Source organism: Oreochromis aureus, linkage group 11, assembly GCF_013358895.1.
Source record: "Oreochromis aureus strain Israel breed Guangdong linkage group 11, ZZ_aureus, whole genome shotgun sequence".
Lineage (NCBI taxonomy): Eukaryota > Metazoa > Chordata > Actinopteri > Cichliformes > Cichlidae > Oreochromis > Oreochromis aureus.
Window position 1 is genome coordinate 35331276 of NC_052952.1, and position 15712 is coordinate 35346987.

The 15712-nt window shown below is 41.0% G+C and overlaps 2 protein-coding genes across 2 annotated transcripts in view; one reads left to right on the plus strand and one right to left on the minus strand.

The window, feature by feature from the left end:
- LOC116327123 (lamin-A) overlaps positions 1 to 2593 on the plus strand; it is a 41267-nt gene extending 38674 nt beyond the window's left edge. Inside the window, exon 14 of the mRNA XM_031748616.2 lies at positions 67 to 2593. Coding sequence (XP_031604476.1) covers positions 67 to 102 — 36 coding nt within the window. The 3' untranslated portion in view covers positions 103 to 2593. The remainder of the gene's footprint in view (positions 1 to 66) is intronic.
- The window catches only part of pear1 (platelet endothelial aggregation receptor 1), a 60371-nt gene continuing 46153 nt past the window's right edge, over positions 1495 to 15712 (minus strand). The window contains exons 13-23 of the mRNA XM_031748610.2: positions 15529 to 15631; positions 13816 to 13968; positions 13589 to 13720; positions 13357 to 13488; positions 12691 to 12813; positions 12216 to 12434; positions 10410 to 10519; positions 10051 to 10177; positions 8316 to 8378; positions 6350 to 6553; positions 1495 to 4865 (exon numbers count right to left, since the gene is read on the minus strand). Coding sequence (XP_031604470.1) covers positions 4714 to 4865; positions 6350 to 6553; positions 8316 to 8378; positions 10051 to 10177; positions 10410 to 10519; positions 12216 to 12434; positions 12691 to 12813; positions 13357 to 13488; positions 13589 to 13720; positions 13816 to 13968; positions 15529 to 15631 — 1518 coding nt within the window. The 3' untranslated portion in view covers positions 1495 to 4713. The remainder of the gene's footprint in view (positions 4866 to 6349; positions 6554 to 8315; positions 8379 to 10050; positions 10178 to 10409; positions 10520 to 12215; positions 12435 to 12690; positions 12814 to 13356; positions 13489 to 13588; positions 13721 to 13815; positions 13969 to 15528; positions 15632 to 15712) is intronic.

The window sequence follows — 15712 nt, forward strand, 5'->3', positions numbered from 1 at the left end:
GAATTACACAAATAGTTGTTTTTGTCAAACAAAAATCCAATATTCCTGTTGTTGTCTCCTCCTCAGGGCCGTATGAAGCCGGAGAACTGCTCCATCATGTAAAAACCAGACAGCACCTCACCTGAACCCAGCACCTCGTGCAGCCCACAGGGGAGAGTGATTTTTCTATCGTCGGGATGTTTGTCTTTATTTTTTTATACGATTGTCTCTTATTTTGTATTCAGATTATTCTGCGGGTTAGATTTGCTTCCAGGTTTCGGCAGAGGGCGTAGGATTTTCACATATAGCTTTCAAGTTTGTATATTCAGCTTATTTTACTGCATGTTTGCTGTTTGCTCGTGCTGCTCTCCGCTCTGCTTGCACACACACATGCGCGCGCACACACACACACACACAGCTCCAGTGACCAGGGGTTGTGCTTCGATCCGAGACAGGGTTTCACATTTAATGGCCAGGCTGTCAACACTCAACACGCACAGCTAGTGGACCCTATCAGGAAAACAGCCGTACAGGCGAGAGGAGGATGGATCCTCTGGAGTCGGTTAATCATGTTTGTTTCCCATCAAACAGATCAATTCGTTATTTAAAGCCAATGTTTACAACTAAAACATTTTTTGGAGCAGTATTGTGCTATATTTATGGATAAAATATTGTAGGAAAAGTCTCCAGAGAAAGCCAAAGCGATGTAAGCTCAGGTTTTTTTGTTTGTTTTTTTCACCTTAGCCTTAAACAAACGGGGTGTTGATATGTTTTCTATGTGATGCTGTCGAGCAGCTGTGGTGCACACAGAGAAAATAAGTATTTGAGATGAATATATGTACACGGCTCGCTCCCCAACGAATGTATTCATTATGTTTTTGGAATGTTTAAAGAAATAAGGGAATTATTGGGTAATGTGTCTGGTTAAGTGCTTCTTGGCTTTGAGTGTGTTTAATCATGATGGGAGAAATTTATTTTCTACCTGGGGGGAATGTCAGCAGAAGGTACTGTTTTTTGATAAATTGGGTGTCATATATAGAGAGTATATATTAATAGGCTCTGTTTCTATTTGCAGTAGATTTTGGACATGACTGTTTAACAGATTAGAAATACAGACGTGCCTTCAGAGGCAACATCTGCAGTTTGTTTTGTTTTTCCTGCTCACATGCTTCATACGGCAGTCTTGTGACTGTCAGCTGTCCTCCGATCCGTGTTGCTCCTAAAAAACTGGTCATAAGGGCTTTGAGTTTTCTTTCTTTCCTCTAAGCTTTACTGCAAATCCCTTGATGTGATTTTGGGATCTCGGTCAGACTGAGGGGTTAGTGTGACTTTGTAGCTTTGGCTTCACGCACTGCTTTTTGCCAGTTATGCACAGCAGGTAGATTTGTAGTCTAGTCTGGCAGCTTAACTCATTTATACTCCAGTGGAAAGCATATCAAAGCATTTATGGAAGATACTTGATAGCTGTCCTGACATTGTTTTGTGTATGTGGAGGTTTTTTTCTACTATACTTAAAAAAAAAAAAAAAAAAAAAAAAAAAAAAAAAAAAAAAAAAGCAATTTCTGCAAAGTTTTATTTTTTGGCCTCAAAAGGACAGTTCACCCCTAAAATGAAACTTGTATCCTCTGCCCTTTAATGCTGTTTTCATCCATGTAGATGGTTTTGGTGTTTCCAGGTTTGGAGACGGCTGCAGAGATGTCCGCCTTCTCTTTAATATAATGGAACTCATGTTGTGGTGCTCAGTGCTGGAAAATGCATTTGAACAAACCAGAAATCATGACCTTGTTACTCAAAAAAATCGACAGACCTTTTATGAACAGTTTCTTGTAGGAACTACTTTCTAACTTCATCCACCAACTGAAAGTAGCGTGCAGCTAGCTGACACGAGCTGCTCATCAGTGGAAGATGCAGAGTAATGAAACCATCAGATGTAGTGTCGTACAAAGAAAGAACTTCCTGTATCAACCTGCTCAGTAGTATGACCCAGTCATGATTTTTGGAAACATTGATGCTGAATTTTCAAATGTTTTTTGGCACTTTTAATTCCAACATATTCAAGAGAAGTCGAATATCTCTTCAAATCTGGGCTAGATGCACAGAAAAGCGACAAACAAATAAGTAAACCTGACTATGGTTTGAACTGTGCTTTTTAGGTAGTTTGATGCTCAGAGTGTCTCATGAAGTCACTGACAATCAGAAATGACGTCTACAGCATAGATGTGTATTAACATTGTAGTTGTCAAATGTCTACATGTAAAGTGATGAAAAATGATTACTGTAGTTGTGCAGTATATTCACAACATAATGCTTCAGATCAGGTCATTGAAACGTCAGGGGTGTAATTAAGAACCAGAATAATAAGGACTCACTACAACCACAGATGCACACACACACTGAGGTCTTTGTAAACTCCAGCCTTCCTGCTCGAGTCTTGGTGGAGATCTCATGAATCCTTTGAAGGGCTTGAGATTTAAAGATATCACCCAAAGCCATTAATGCTAAAGGTTCTTGAAGTGGGAGTTGTTTGAGATCATGAAATCATTAAAGCCACACTTTGATGCAATGCAATTTTTTTTCTAAAGCGATGCTGAGTAAAAAGTATTTTTTCCAGTGAGTGACGGTTGTGATTATTTCTTTGTTATTGAAAAATGTAGAGTCCATGAAAAGTGCAGAGAGTTTTATTTACATCATATACACACACATGTTCCCAGGATTACATTCAAAAATAAATGACTGCACAATATCGTAGCACTAAAAGCACAACGTACATTCTGTTTGGCTTCTGTTAACAGGAAAATGAACTTCACAGGTCATATTTTTACATTAATACACCAATTTCAGTATTTCTGAACCACAACACAATCGGGACTACAGTTTGTTCCCCAGACACACACACACAGAGTCCAATAATCGCCACTAATTTCAGCCAATCAAATTACACTTCCACTCTTTTCAATCATTAAAAATGTAAATGATTTTATATAAGGACTAACTTTTGACAAAAAGTAGTTCCACTGAAACCTGTTGGTGGTGACGTCAGGGTGAAGGGAGACGTCTTAAGACTGGGTGTGAGCTGTTGCACATTTGGACAGATACTCTGTAAACCTTTAGCTGCAGCAGAGGAGGCCACGTGAAGCTGTGGAGCTGAATCTCTGAACACTATTTTGTACCCAAAGTCTCCACAGTTTTGTCCAGCGATGGAGACGTGGTGTGGAGCTCAGGCCTTCTGTCTGGCTCACAATCTTCAGTAACCCAGCCTTCCCAATCTTTAATGTCTTGTCCCTAAAATTTTGGATTCACTTCAAAGGTAGCCATCAAGTCATCAATCACTATGCACAATCCACTCATAGTAGGGGATGTCTATAACTGATACCTAAATATGACTATGTAAAATCCATAGACGATGAGCTCTGGTACCCAGCGTGTTGAGGTTGCTGTTTCTAGTCCTTTTGAAGTTGTATTAACCAATCATGTTTGAGCAAGCTGTGCTTCACTTACAATAAACAGTCAATGAACGAATTCCTCAAAATGCAGTCTCATAAATCTGTCAGCCAGCAACACATTTACTTTTTTATGATCTTTGTTTGTCTGCATATGTAAACACTGAGCAGCAGAAGACCTGGCCTGAATATCTGTTGGCTACACAGGAAGTCCCTCAGTAGGCGATCCGTTCAGAGAGTCTGCATTATGGGTAATAAAGGCACCAGGTCTAAAAAAACAAACAAACTGAAACATAATAAAATCTTTGTATTTTGGGTGAAATGGCCCTTTAATTATGACAAAAAGTGGCATTGCACTGATGGCTTAATCATAATATCAGTGCCTGTACTCACACTGACCCTTTTACATCTATTAATATATACAGGACAAAGGAGTTCATAAGGTGTCCTATGAGACCCATAAAAGCATCTTTATTTGAACAGAAGAGCTGCGCTTCAACAATACTGACAGGCTGACAATATATTCATTTCTGTATTTACAGTTTTCTTTAGACAGCAGCAATAAGCCACATTTCTTTAAAGAAACACACTTCAGTCCTTAAATGGCATTTTTTTTTTTTTAAAGAAAAAACACTACATGAACTTTTGTAAAATGCTGCTGACTTTGGCTTCCAGGTCTTAAAAAAGAAAAATCTTTGGTATTTTTTCTGTTTGTAAAGTTTGGTTTGTCGTAAGACATCTTTTTTTTCAGCTGAAGCTGCCTTTTTAAAAAATGTTGAAAATGTAATGCACTGAAATTCAACTCGAAACCCCCCCCTAAAAAGCAGTATGAGACGAAGGGAAAATCGAGCTCTGATAAAAGAGGCCCGTTAAAAATGCATCAGCAGCACGCAAAGAGTGTGGAAAACAAATATTTCAGCATGTTTACAAGAGTTCAAACACACAAACATTCCCAAGTCGCTGTTTTTAGCCATGAAATCCTCTGGTGGGTTTTGCCCTCGGGAGTTAAAAGCAGCTGAAGCCCCGCGGGCGTCACCACACAGCCTGCTGGCTCCTCAGTCTGGATGACAGGTCTGTGACGGAGACGCGAGTACCGCTCTGTGCACACAAGGGGGCGGTGTTTAGTTGAAAGGAAAGCATCCACTGTAAACAAAGGTTTGTCTGGCAGGACAGACTCCTCGCCCCTGCTCTGTGGGTGGTCTGCAGCTCTGATTGTCAGAGATAAAATTCGCCGTTTCTTCATCAACCCCGGAGCGAGCAGAAGGGAACAATTTGCTCTGCTGCTCTGACGCTGTCACTGAGGGCTTCTCCTGGGGGAGGGGCAGGGCGAGGGGGGGCGGCGCACCGGTGGCAGGTCATAGTGTCCCGGGATGTGGCTGTTCACCGGGAGGTCGTAGTGGCTTTGTGGGTCCTCGTGAGGAGCGTGGCCGTGGGAGCTCTGACACTCTGAGGGAAAAAAGAACTCGCTGTGAGGACCAAACAGTCTGCCATTCTTTATTTTAGTGCTGGAAAATATGCTGACTCGATTTTTTAAATAAAAACCCATCTGTGCATTCAGTCCTGCTGCTTTGGACTTGACTGGATGAGTTAGTTTGGCGTTACAGTCTGAGCTTACTCTGTGCTCAGTGTTTAATTCAACTTGTTGAACTCGGTCCTAAATAAAGCTTTTTAAAAGCCCACACACTCCAGGGTGGAAAAGTGTGCATTCACCCTCTGTTTAAACTTAAATAACATCATCTATAAATCGTTTAATAAGAGTCTAGCTCTCAGATGTGGGCACCCTGAACGAGGATATTAGCAAATAAACTAAAAACATCAGTAACAAACAGCAGTGTCGCATAATCTGTCAATGTCATGCCATGAAGTGGAAACACCTCCTCGTCTTCTTTACTCTTTACTGTTCTTTTTATGTTTATTACATGAAGTGTGTATTTGCTCTAAATGACTCATTTTCTTAGTCATTGTGTTCTGGATCCATGCCAGAGTATTTAAAGACATTAAAGACAATTTGATTGGTAATTTTGTTTATTATGACATGCATACTTATTGTAGATTGTACTGCAGAAGAAGTTGCTGCTCAGAATCCATCTCATCTACAATCGTTTGTATTTAGCTGCAAAATGTGCTGACGCAAAAAGTTTTTCCAAGCTTAATTTTCAACATCAATTTTAGTTAAATTAGCCCAGACTGGATTTGTTTGCACTTTGTGCTGATTTTCTTAATTTCAAAAGTCTTGTCTGGATCTCAGAGCTTAAAAACCAGCTACAAATGTTGCAGTCATACAGAGAAGAGAATCAGTGATTTAAACAACAGTTTGTGCAGAGCGGCCACAAAGCTGGCGCTGTCATTACAACCACAGTCTTCTGTTTCAGGTAGAGTGAATGCAAATTGCAGTGATTTCTCCAAGAAAAAAAGACTGGACTCAATCCAATATGTTGATGTACGGATTTGATCCTACACTTCATTCGTCTGACAGCATATTGATGCATTACTAGTGTCCACAATACAATAAAAAGCTAGGAAGAACATCCTTTGGCTTCCTGTTTTTCCTCTCCCCTGCCCTTCCTCTTCCTTTAGTCTTTTGTTTGTTGCAAACAGATGTTGATTCATCAGTCCATGACCTGAGGAAGTCTGGCTTGCCCAACTGTCCAACAGGCCACAGACCTGTGTTAAGGTTTGACTGATAAGGACCTTAAAAGAGTTTCTATTTTTTGTTTTTTCTCCCAATGCGGGTGGAACTATGGTACAGTGGTTGGCACTGTAGCCTAATAAACTCAAGTTAATCCACAGAATTATGTAAAATCAACTACAACTATTGGGCTTAATCTTTGGTGGGAATATTGGACATTTAAAAATAATAAAAACTAAGAAGGTTGTGGTGAAGTGTAAAACACTCCCTGGACTCGCAGGAGGTCAAAAGTTTTGCTTACCTCTGCGTAAGGTGGCCGTGTGGAACGGCGGCGGGGGCGTAATCTCGGTGTACGCGCGCTCTCTGGGCACGGCCGACTTCATCTCCATGTAGCTGCTCTCCGGGGGGCAGAAGGGCAGGGGCAGCCCGGGCAGGTCTTTGATGGTGGCGTACGGATTCTCGCTGTTCAGAGAGCTGCTGCTCACGGCCGCCGAATCCTTCAGCTCTGCAGGAAAGAAATATTGAGAGATTAAACTGCATATGAAGTCCATGCAGAACGAGAATGGAACATGATTGAGGGTTAAAGCCTAAGCCTACTAGATGAAGCATTCACTGCATGAAAAGTGAGATTTTCATCAGTAAGCAGCTCTGTAAATTGCTGTACAGCTGCGAGTTAATGACTGTTGACGTAAATTTGTAGGCAGCACAAAGGACTTCCAGTAACTGTCGAGTACTGACATGGAAATTGAAATTTCTAGCAGTTTTACAAGCCTGAGAATTCCTCTGGGCTCAGCAGACAAATCATGACAGTAGAGGACCACGACGGCTTCTGAAGTTCCAGCTTTCTTTATAAAGTACTGATGATCTTTTACAGCATTAAGGAATCAGCTTTAGTTTAATTGTGCACTTGTGAGTTTGTAGCTTTAACAGAGGTCTGTTGAGATGAAATATGTTTTTTTACCTGAGCAATATTCAATAATGTTATTTAAATAATCAAAAAAGCAGCTTCAGACTTCCTTGTCTCTTTATGGAACGATGCCGTGTTAGCAACAAACTGCAGAAAGAGAAAAAAATATTCCCCAGTGACAGCAGAGGTGCAGCATTTAAAGAGCTGCAAACACAGAGACACTGAAAAAAGACCAATTACAACAGAAATGTTTCCAGGGGACAATAAAAAAATGGATGTAAGCTTTCGGTTTGTCTGATGGTTTCTTTGTTTTATCGCTCGCTTCATGAGTCACTGAATTTTGCAACAAGCACGTCTCGGCCGTCTGCCGCGTCTGTGTTTTCAAACCAGTCAAAATGTTTTCTCAGTCTGCTTAAATGTGTTTGCGCTACGAGGAGCTCTCAGGACCACTATACACAGTCTACGGCCGAGGATGTTATGTGCTTACCGTCTTTGTTTAACATGTATTTTAACGTTTGCTAAATGGGACTAAACAAACAGTCCATTTGAGGATGATGGGAATGTCATCAGTAAACAAGCAAGCCAAACTTTATTTGTGTAGCACACTTGATTCGATGTGGCATTCAAGGTCAAGCCTGAGCTGAGGTGGAAGTAAAAAAAACCCTACACATAATGTAAAATGAATGAGATTCAAATAATTTAATAAATGTAAAGAAAATAAACAATCAAGAAGACAAAATCTGACTGAGTGTGCAAATCATGACAGAAGGCTTGATCTCTTGTGTGGCCTGAGTTCAATTCCACCCAGACTATCAGATATAACAGAAACTAATAAATAAAAAAATATAATTAAAAAAATAATATTTAAGCAATAGAAGTGATAAAACTCGGAAACAGGAATAAAATCAAATATAAATTAAAACAACAATATGCAAGTAAAAATGTTAAAGTGGAAAACAAACATTCAGCATGTCACAAGTATATGTAATCACATGGCGGTGATAGATCGAACGTTACATTTTTCCACAAGTACATAGAGTTCCCCCAGAGGGGGGCTTTAAAACCAAATTACATGGACACCTAATTCACCCAAAGCTTGCTGTGAAAAAAATCACACGGGTGTTAGAAGAAAAGTCCCCACAGTTAAATCCTCTGTGGACCATGAATGTCTGTATGAAATTCATGAAAAGCCATCTGATGGATAAAGGTGTGACGATGGCGAACACTGTCATCCATAGACTGTATAAATAAAGAATGACATTCTTAGAGCCGTAAGCATACTTTTTGGACAGCTTTTCCGCAGCTAACCTCAGTCTTCAGCAGTAAGTAAGAAAAGAGAGAAAATGAGGTGATAAACTACCTTTGTTGTAATATTTTCCGAGGCTGGCGCTGTAGCTGTAGCTCCGATCGATGCCAAAAGCTCCTGTTAACAATAAAAGACAAATCAGACGTCCTCATTTTGCTTTACAGCGAGCTAATCAAAAGCAGATAAACTGCTGTGGAAACCTGTAAAAATCAATCCCAGGTGAGTGATAGGTGCTGGCAATGCAACTCTCACCTTTTACGAAGTCCTTATAATTTTTATAGTCTCATATCGAGTGTGCCCCGCTGACTAGGAAATGTGATGGTCGATAAACTTTGCTCAAGATTATAAGCAGGAACTATTTAAGCTTCCTCCTGCCCTGAAGCTTTCAGCTATTACCTGTATAAGCAGCTATGCTGGCACAGTTACTGAGAAGAGCCTAAGAAATATTTCAAATCTAAACTTCTGCACTCCACTCCAAGCTTTAGCCACAACTCTGATCATAGAACCACCCTAAGAAAGGTTTTTCCTTCACTGAAATTTCACAGAGTCACTTTGATCTCTGAAAGTTCAGCTTACCGAGGTTGATTCTCCATTATCAGTTTTCCTTCTCATAGCCACTGCAATGTTTTAACTCTTTCACTACCAATGAGGAACTACAGCAAAAGCTTTTGGATCAAAAATAGATATGGACTTATTCTTCTCATTTACATTCCAATTTATATTTTATTGATACCAATAAAATACTTTTCACAGTTCAAACAATAGTTTTCCAGGTCCTGTCAACAAGTTGTTTTAGTTTCTGTCGCTTTAAAGGCCTCCCCTCCCTAAAAACCCCACTGTCTTCTGATTGGCTGCCCCTCCTCTCTCCTGCAATCAGAACCCTGGTGCCAGTAAGCCATGCTTTCCTATTCATGTGGCTTTGGTGTCCCTGAGATGACTGTGTAAAAAAGTCCACACTGAGCTGATGTTAGCTCAGCACATAATTACAAGAAAATGTCTGGATTTTAAAAAACCTTTTGGCTCTCAGGGATTATTTTACATTTACCTCATTATTTAAAACTTTGATCATGTTTATTGTGATCATCTAACATCAGAACATGAGAGAAAATGAGAAAAGCATGACATAACATCCCCCTTCATATATAAATATTTAATTGTAAATGTTTTACGGAAATTTCAAACTAAAATACAAAATTGAGAACTTTATACTGCAAACAAACTTTTCCTGTCCACCTGCAGCACCTCCATCGCCCACTAGAGGCTTGCTGCACAGTTTGATAAGGTTTAACAGTGGAAATAGCCATCAGAGGTACAGCAGTTTTTTGCTTTCCCACTTTGCCAGAGGTCACCACTTAGTCGTAGTAATATAATACTAAACTTTAAGTATCACCAGAAGTCTGCACAAATCCTTCTAAGAAAGGACACGTATCAGATCTTTGCACTTCAGCTTCGTGCTTGCTCTTCAGTGAAAATAAAGACGTTTGGTTGCTTAATAACTGTGTAATTATTGACTATAGTTTGATCACTCTATTATATTACTATGAGAGAGGCAAAGCTAATGTGATGACAGTAATGTCTTATTTGTGTAACCCCCCCCACCGCCTGCCAGCAGTTGCGGGTTTTACTGATTACTTTAATGCCGCTGTGGTCAGAAGGTCAGGAAACCAGCTTCTCGCTTTTATAAGCTCGTAAATGGTAATGTGCTCATTTTATTCGAGTCTACAGCTGCAGGTGTGCCCTCTAAATGATCCTTATGTGAATCACGCAGTGGAGAGTCACCTAGACGGACCTGAGTCTTTGTGAGGCTCGTGGTGTTTCCAGTCTGCAGGCAGAGTGGCATTGGTCTCGACTCCAAACAGACCGCGTCTCTCCCTCTCTGCGTTCTTCACACTGCAGAACAGCTGGTTGTTGGTGTTCTGTAAGGCAGGAAAAATGATAAACCGTCGCAAATGTACAAAAGCCAAATGAAGCGCTGAAGACCAATGACCTACTGCGTCTACATGTTTTGGTATCATATGATTTCACACACACCCCTGAATACATAGCCAGCTGTTGCTGGCTGTACAAATGACATATTCCTCCCAGTGCTGCACTTCAGTTACAATGAGGCATGAAGCTTTCTCCTTAGATATCAGAGATGACATTCACCTTGATGGTGCGGTCGTGGTTGTTGGGGAGGTGTGGCAGCGGAGGCCTGTTCTGGCTCAGTGTGTGGTAGCTGGGGTTGGAGTAGTAATGGTGGTAACTGTGAGGAACATCTGCAGGACCAAAACAAACACATGGCATCACGTCTGCTGCTATTAAATTACCTCAAGGTCAATAAAATGCATTCCACAAACACACAGAATGAGACAGAAATGAAACCGCACTGTGCATACAAACGACATCAACATCACAGTGATTTTCTTCAAAAATACTAAATATCCAGCGTAGATCGCTGACCGGCTGAATCTTCTTCTGTAAACGCATGTTAGCAGTCAGCAGTGATTCAGTTTAAAACAAATATTTCCTTAAACTGTTTTTATGAGATTTACAGGGATTAAAGAAGAATCCTCAACAACACCACAAACTCTGCCACAGTCCCACTTGTTACAACATTTAATTTATCCCTTATGTATAAGATGACTTCAATTACTGCCAGTTAATAAATGGCTGACACTGAGCATGATATCTGTCTAGTTTAACGCACCAGTTTGTTAACCATCACGTGCGTTTGGCTGAATTAGAAGTTTGAAACATATCCGACTGTACCTTGTTCTTCTAATTCTAACATTCTATATGAAAAATTTGTTCAGTGATTTATTTTCATAATAAACCTTATTCATGTGGCCTTTAAGTCCAGTTAAATCACATTCGGTCGGCACCAAAAGAAAACATATCAAAGGAACATATAGTTATGTTGATTTCTGACATCCTGGTTTATATTTTAAGGCCTAAAAAGTGTTTTAGTGTCAGTTTAAATCTCCAGCAGGGAAGTTGAAAAAGTGAACAAAATCAGCCGTCACATCAACACATTAATCAAAGAGTCAAATTTATATCCACAAACACAAATTTTCCTTTTTTTGGCTGCAATGACGACTCTCCTATCTACTAATTTATGTCTATGTACACAAAATATATAATATTTTCCAAAAGAGTGAAAAATCCACACGTTTGAGGGTGGAGTGATTGGCAGTGGTGTAACTTACATTGGTGGAAACCACTAGAACCATAGTGCTGGTCCCTCACGAGAGATTAAAAACTACTGTTAGAGTTTGGAAGAAATGCACAGGGTAAGATTTAGAAAAAGATCCTGGTTTTGGTTCAGATACAATGACTCCATTTTATTTTAAAGGCGGTTTGTTGCGTGCCAGGGTGACGTGTTCCAGCTGGACAGGATCAACAACATACGTGATGCAGACACAAAACATTCTTCTCATTGAAACGTGTTAGCTTTACTAACAGGCTACATGAACAAATACCTTACTTTTCCTGTTTTGCCACAAAGTGCACAAAGTGTGTTATTAGCAGTGATGGAAAAAGAAGAGCAAACGTATGAAAGTAAAGATGAAAGCAGTTTCTAAGGCGGCTGGATTTTCAGGTGCAGCTGGCTGTGCACGCTCCAGCAGGATATGACAGTAAAACGCTGGGTGATTGTGCCCACTGAACATGTCAGTTTGTCATTATCCAGCGATGTTCTCGTACCCTCCGTCTGTACTTACCAAACCGTACTGGAAACTGCATGGTGCTACACTACTACCACATTGTAGGTTTAAGTTGAGAGCTAAATTATTGTTGCTGTAATTCAACCTTATATCCACAGGAGATTAATCCTGTGTTGAGCTTCTGAATTTTGTCTGACTGGATGTTTCAGGTTTTACTTTCAACCTGTGTCTGTTTTATGTTACACATACAGCACTCAGTAGGATGAGCCATTTCTCTGCATGAGCAGACAGAAACATCTTCTGACTGTACCTGGAACGGCATATTCAGAGTTGACAGTGCGGCTGGTGGAGAAGGAGACAGTCGGTGTGTTGTTCTGCTTTTCCTTCTGCCTGCGGCGGTAGAGCAGCAGCAGAGCCAGCAGCAGGACCACCAGAATGACAAGCACAACGATGCCGGCGATGGCCCCCCACGACTCCCTCTCTCCAGGATTAAGACGACTCATGACGCTCCCCGTCTGCTGGAAGGAGTCTGACAAGCAGAGGGTGGAAGGAGAGCTCAAGTACAACAACCAGAGGAGCTTTCATGATTAATTCATTATTAGTCTAAAATCCATGAACCACAGCGCATGAAGCAGATTGCTGTGCAAAGTCAATAAATGTTCAATTCAGTTTTATTTATATAGCACCAAATCACAACAACAGTCGCCTCAAGGCGCTTTATATTGTAAGGTACTGTAAATGTCAGTGTTATAGCTCCTATACTTCTGCTAACATGAGGTCCGTACCTTGCTTGCAGTCGTCGCCTCCGTTTTCACACACACAGTCTCCAGTAAATCTGTCACAGAGGAGGTTGGCTGGACAGGAACAGGTCTGAGCACAGAGCTGGCCGAAACGTCCCGGATCACACGCTGGAAAACAAAGTACATTTCTATGACTTATTTCCCCTTCAGCAGCATCTGTATGATATATCTGTTGAAGTTTTACAGGACTCACTTGATTGCTCCTATTATTCTGTTAGGCCTCACTCAGCTAATCTGAGTCACTGAGCTGTTCCTCTGTTTGTGCTGTTGGTGCTTTTTAATGCAAATATCTGTTTTGTTTCAGTTCTGGTGAAAATTCTAGTATTTTGTTAGTCGAGCACTAATTAGCAGGTGTTTGTTTCTCTGTGATGCATCTGGACAGTTTATGATTCCTGCTTGCTGACTAAGCTAACTGGCAACAGCTGGTAGTTTAAATATGGTCACTTCCAGCTCTAAAGAAAAGCAAGATGCTCAGATCAAGGCCTCACATTGGCTGCTTCCAATGATTAGAGTCAGTTTATGGATAAAAACAAGGCCCTGGCTGCTGGGAAGTTATAGTGGTTATTAATCAACAGATTACCACTTCAGGTTCTAACCCTGTTCTAACACTGTCCACGCTCTCATCTCTGCATGAAATCCCGTGGCACTCACGTTTGGAGCAGTCGATAGCAGTCCAGCCCGGTAAACATTCACAGTGACCGTTCCGGTGGTTGCATGTGGAGTTGTTGGCACAGGGAACACACACTTCAGAGCACTGTTTTCCAAAGTAGCCAGCTGGACAAACTGTAACCACAGAACGCAACCTGCTAAATGTCCTGCACTCACTTGTAAATGAAGAATCAGTGGCTTTTTGTGATGACTGCTGATTAGTGAGAAAGCCCACCTTGGTCACAGTTTGGCCCAGTGTATCCAGGTAAACAGTCACACTCTCCTGTCACATGATGGCAGCGGTATGATTGGCCACAGGACTGACAGGTCATACTGCACTGGTCACCGTACGTACCCGTTCCGCATTCTGAGGGAAACAGTAGGGCCGATATTAGATAATACATACAGCGAGCGAGACTTTAGGTCGTTTTTCTTTATTGACTCATCAGTAGCAATGCTCACTGTTTTGGCAGGTGACTCCCCAGTAGCCTGGGCGGCACACACACGATCCAGTTTCCCTCAAACAGGTGTCGCTGTTTGGACAATGCTTGAAGCAGGTCTGGTTACAGTGGCGCCCCCACAGGCCCTCTGAACACGGCTCACTGCAGCGGGGACCTAAAGGAAATGAAGCAGCGAGCGCATAAATGAAGCAGGAAATTACAACTTTTATTGAGTCTAATCACATCATTTAGTTTAATAAAGGACCTACAGTTTTACATCCTCTAAAGTACAGAGCAGAATGCCTTTCACTCTCCCAAGTTTAGATCAGTTACTGATCTAAATACATAAAAACATGGTTATAACTATATAAAAATTTAGTTGAAATGATAAGCAAGAACAGAGTGAAAATGGGAACATGAGGGGTTTTTTTGGTGGTTAACAGTTTCAGAAATGTTGCTGCTGAGCAGCCAACTCTGAAATATTTGGTAATTTAGTGTTCTCACCAAAAAGATTTTTCACAACTGTAACTAACACATTTTCCCCGAAACACAAAGAGCCTGTTTTATTCACATGGATGGGAGGTGCAAAGCCAGAAAAAAAGTGCTTTCCCTACTGGGCCATTCTAGCAGCCTTTTACGAGGCTGCAGTGGGGTATGGAGGTAAGAGTGAAACGCTAACATCAGCATGTCAATATTCACCTTCACTAGCACGAAACACACAAGTGTTATGTTAACAGATTCATCTCTAAAACCCCAAAATATTAGCCTCATAGAGTCACAGGAAGAAATGTTGGATGTCAGTAAGAGTGCAGCATGTATGACTTTAACCCTGTGAGGTCATAAACATAACCCAGATCATATCTCCTAGAGAAAGCAAAAAAATGACTTGTTGGAACAAATGTAAATAATATTTCATGCATGTTAGAAGGTTTAAGTTTTGTCCCATATTTGCTAAAACACAGGAGAAAAACTTATTCACAAATGAAATGCTCTGTTTTCAAAGGGTTACAGTTCAGAGTCATTTCTGATCATTACTCACAGGCATACGGTCAAGTCAGGTGGTGTCACAATAATCAGAAAAATGAATTTCAGATTGAAAGAAATGAATCTGGACAGCTGAGTAAAGCAACAAATGTTTAAGAACATCGCCTTCCCTTTTTAAAATGTCATATATGAAAAAGAAGGAGGAAGGAATTGGTGTTTAGTAATTCAGTTCAATTCAGTTTTATTTATAGAGCACCAAATCACAACAACAGTCACCTCAAGGTGCTTTACATTGTAAGGTAGACCCTACAATACAGAGAAAAACCCAACAATCATATGACCCCCTATGAGCAAGCACTTTGGTGACAGTGGGAAGGAAAAACTCCCTTTTAACAGGAAGAAACTTCTGGCAGAACCAGGCTCAGGGAGGGGCGGGGCCATCTGCTGCGACCGGTTGGGGTGAGAGAAGGAAGACAGGATAAAAGACATGCTGTGGAAGAGAGAGAGAGATTAATAACTAGTATGATACTTGTTAGTAAGAAACTTGATTAATTGTATCAATCTGATTGGCTCTGACACTGCTTACTATTTACAGCTCATGTTGCAAGACTTTCTTTAAGTCGCACAACAATGAGAATAAAGGAGAGCAAGGATGGTTTAAAACCTGTGGCTCACAGTTTATCAGACCAGACTCATCTGTGATACCAAAGCCAAGCTGGGAGCGATACATCAGCAGGACGTCATCACTTACCAGACCAGCCTGGCAGACAGTGGCACTCCCCGGTGTTAGCTTGGCAGCCGTCGGCATGAACACAATCACACCTCTTCAGGCAGCCAGGCCCAAACGTGCCCATCTGCACAATGAACAAGTGCCAACGGGCAAAGAACTGTCAGGGGAATCTCCTCCACATTCGGTCAGCCCAGTCAGAGTGAGA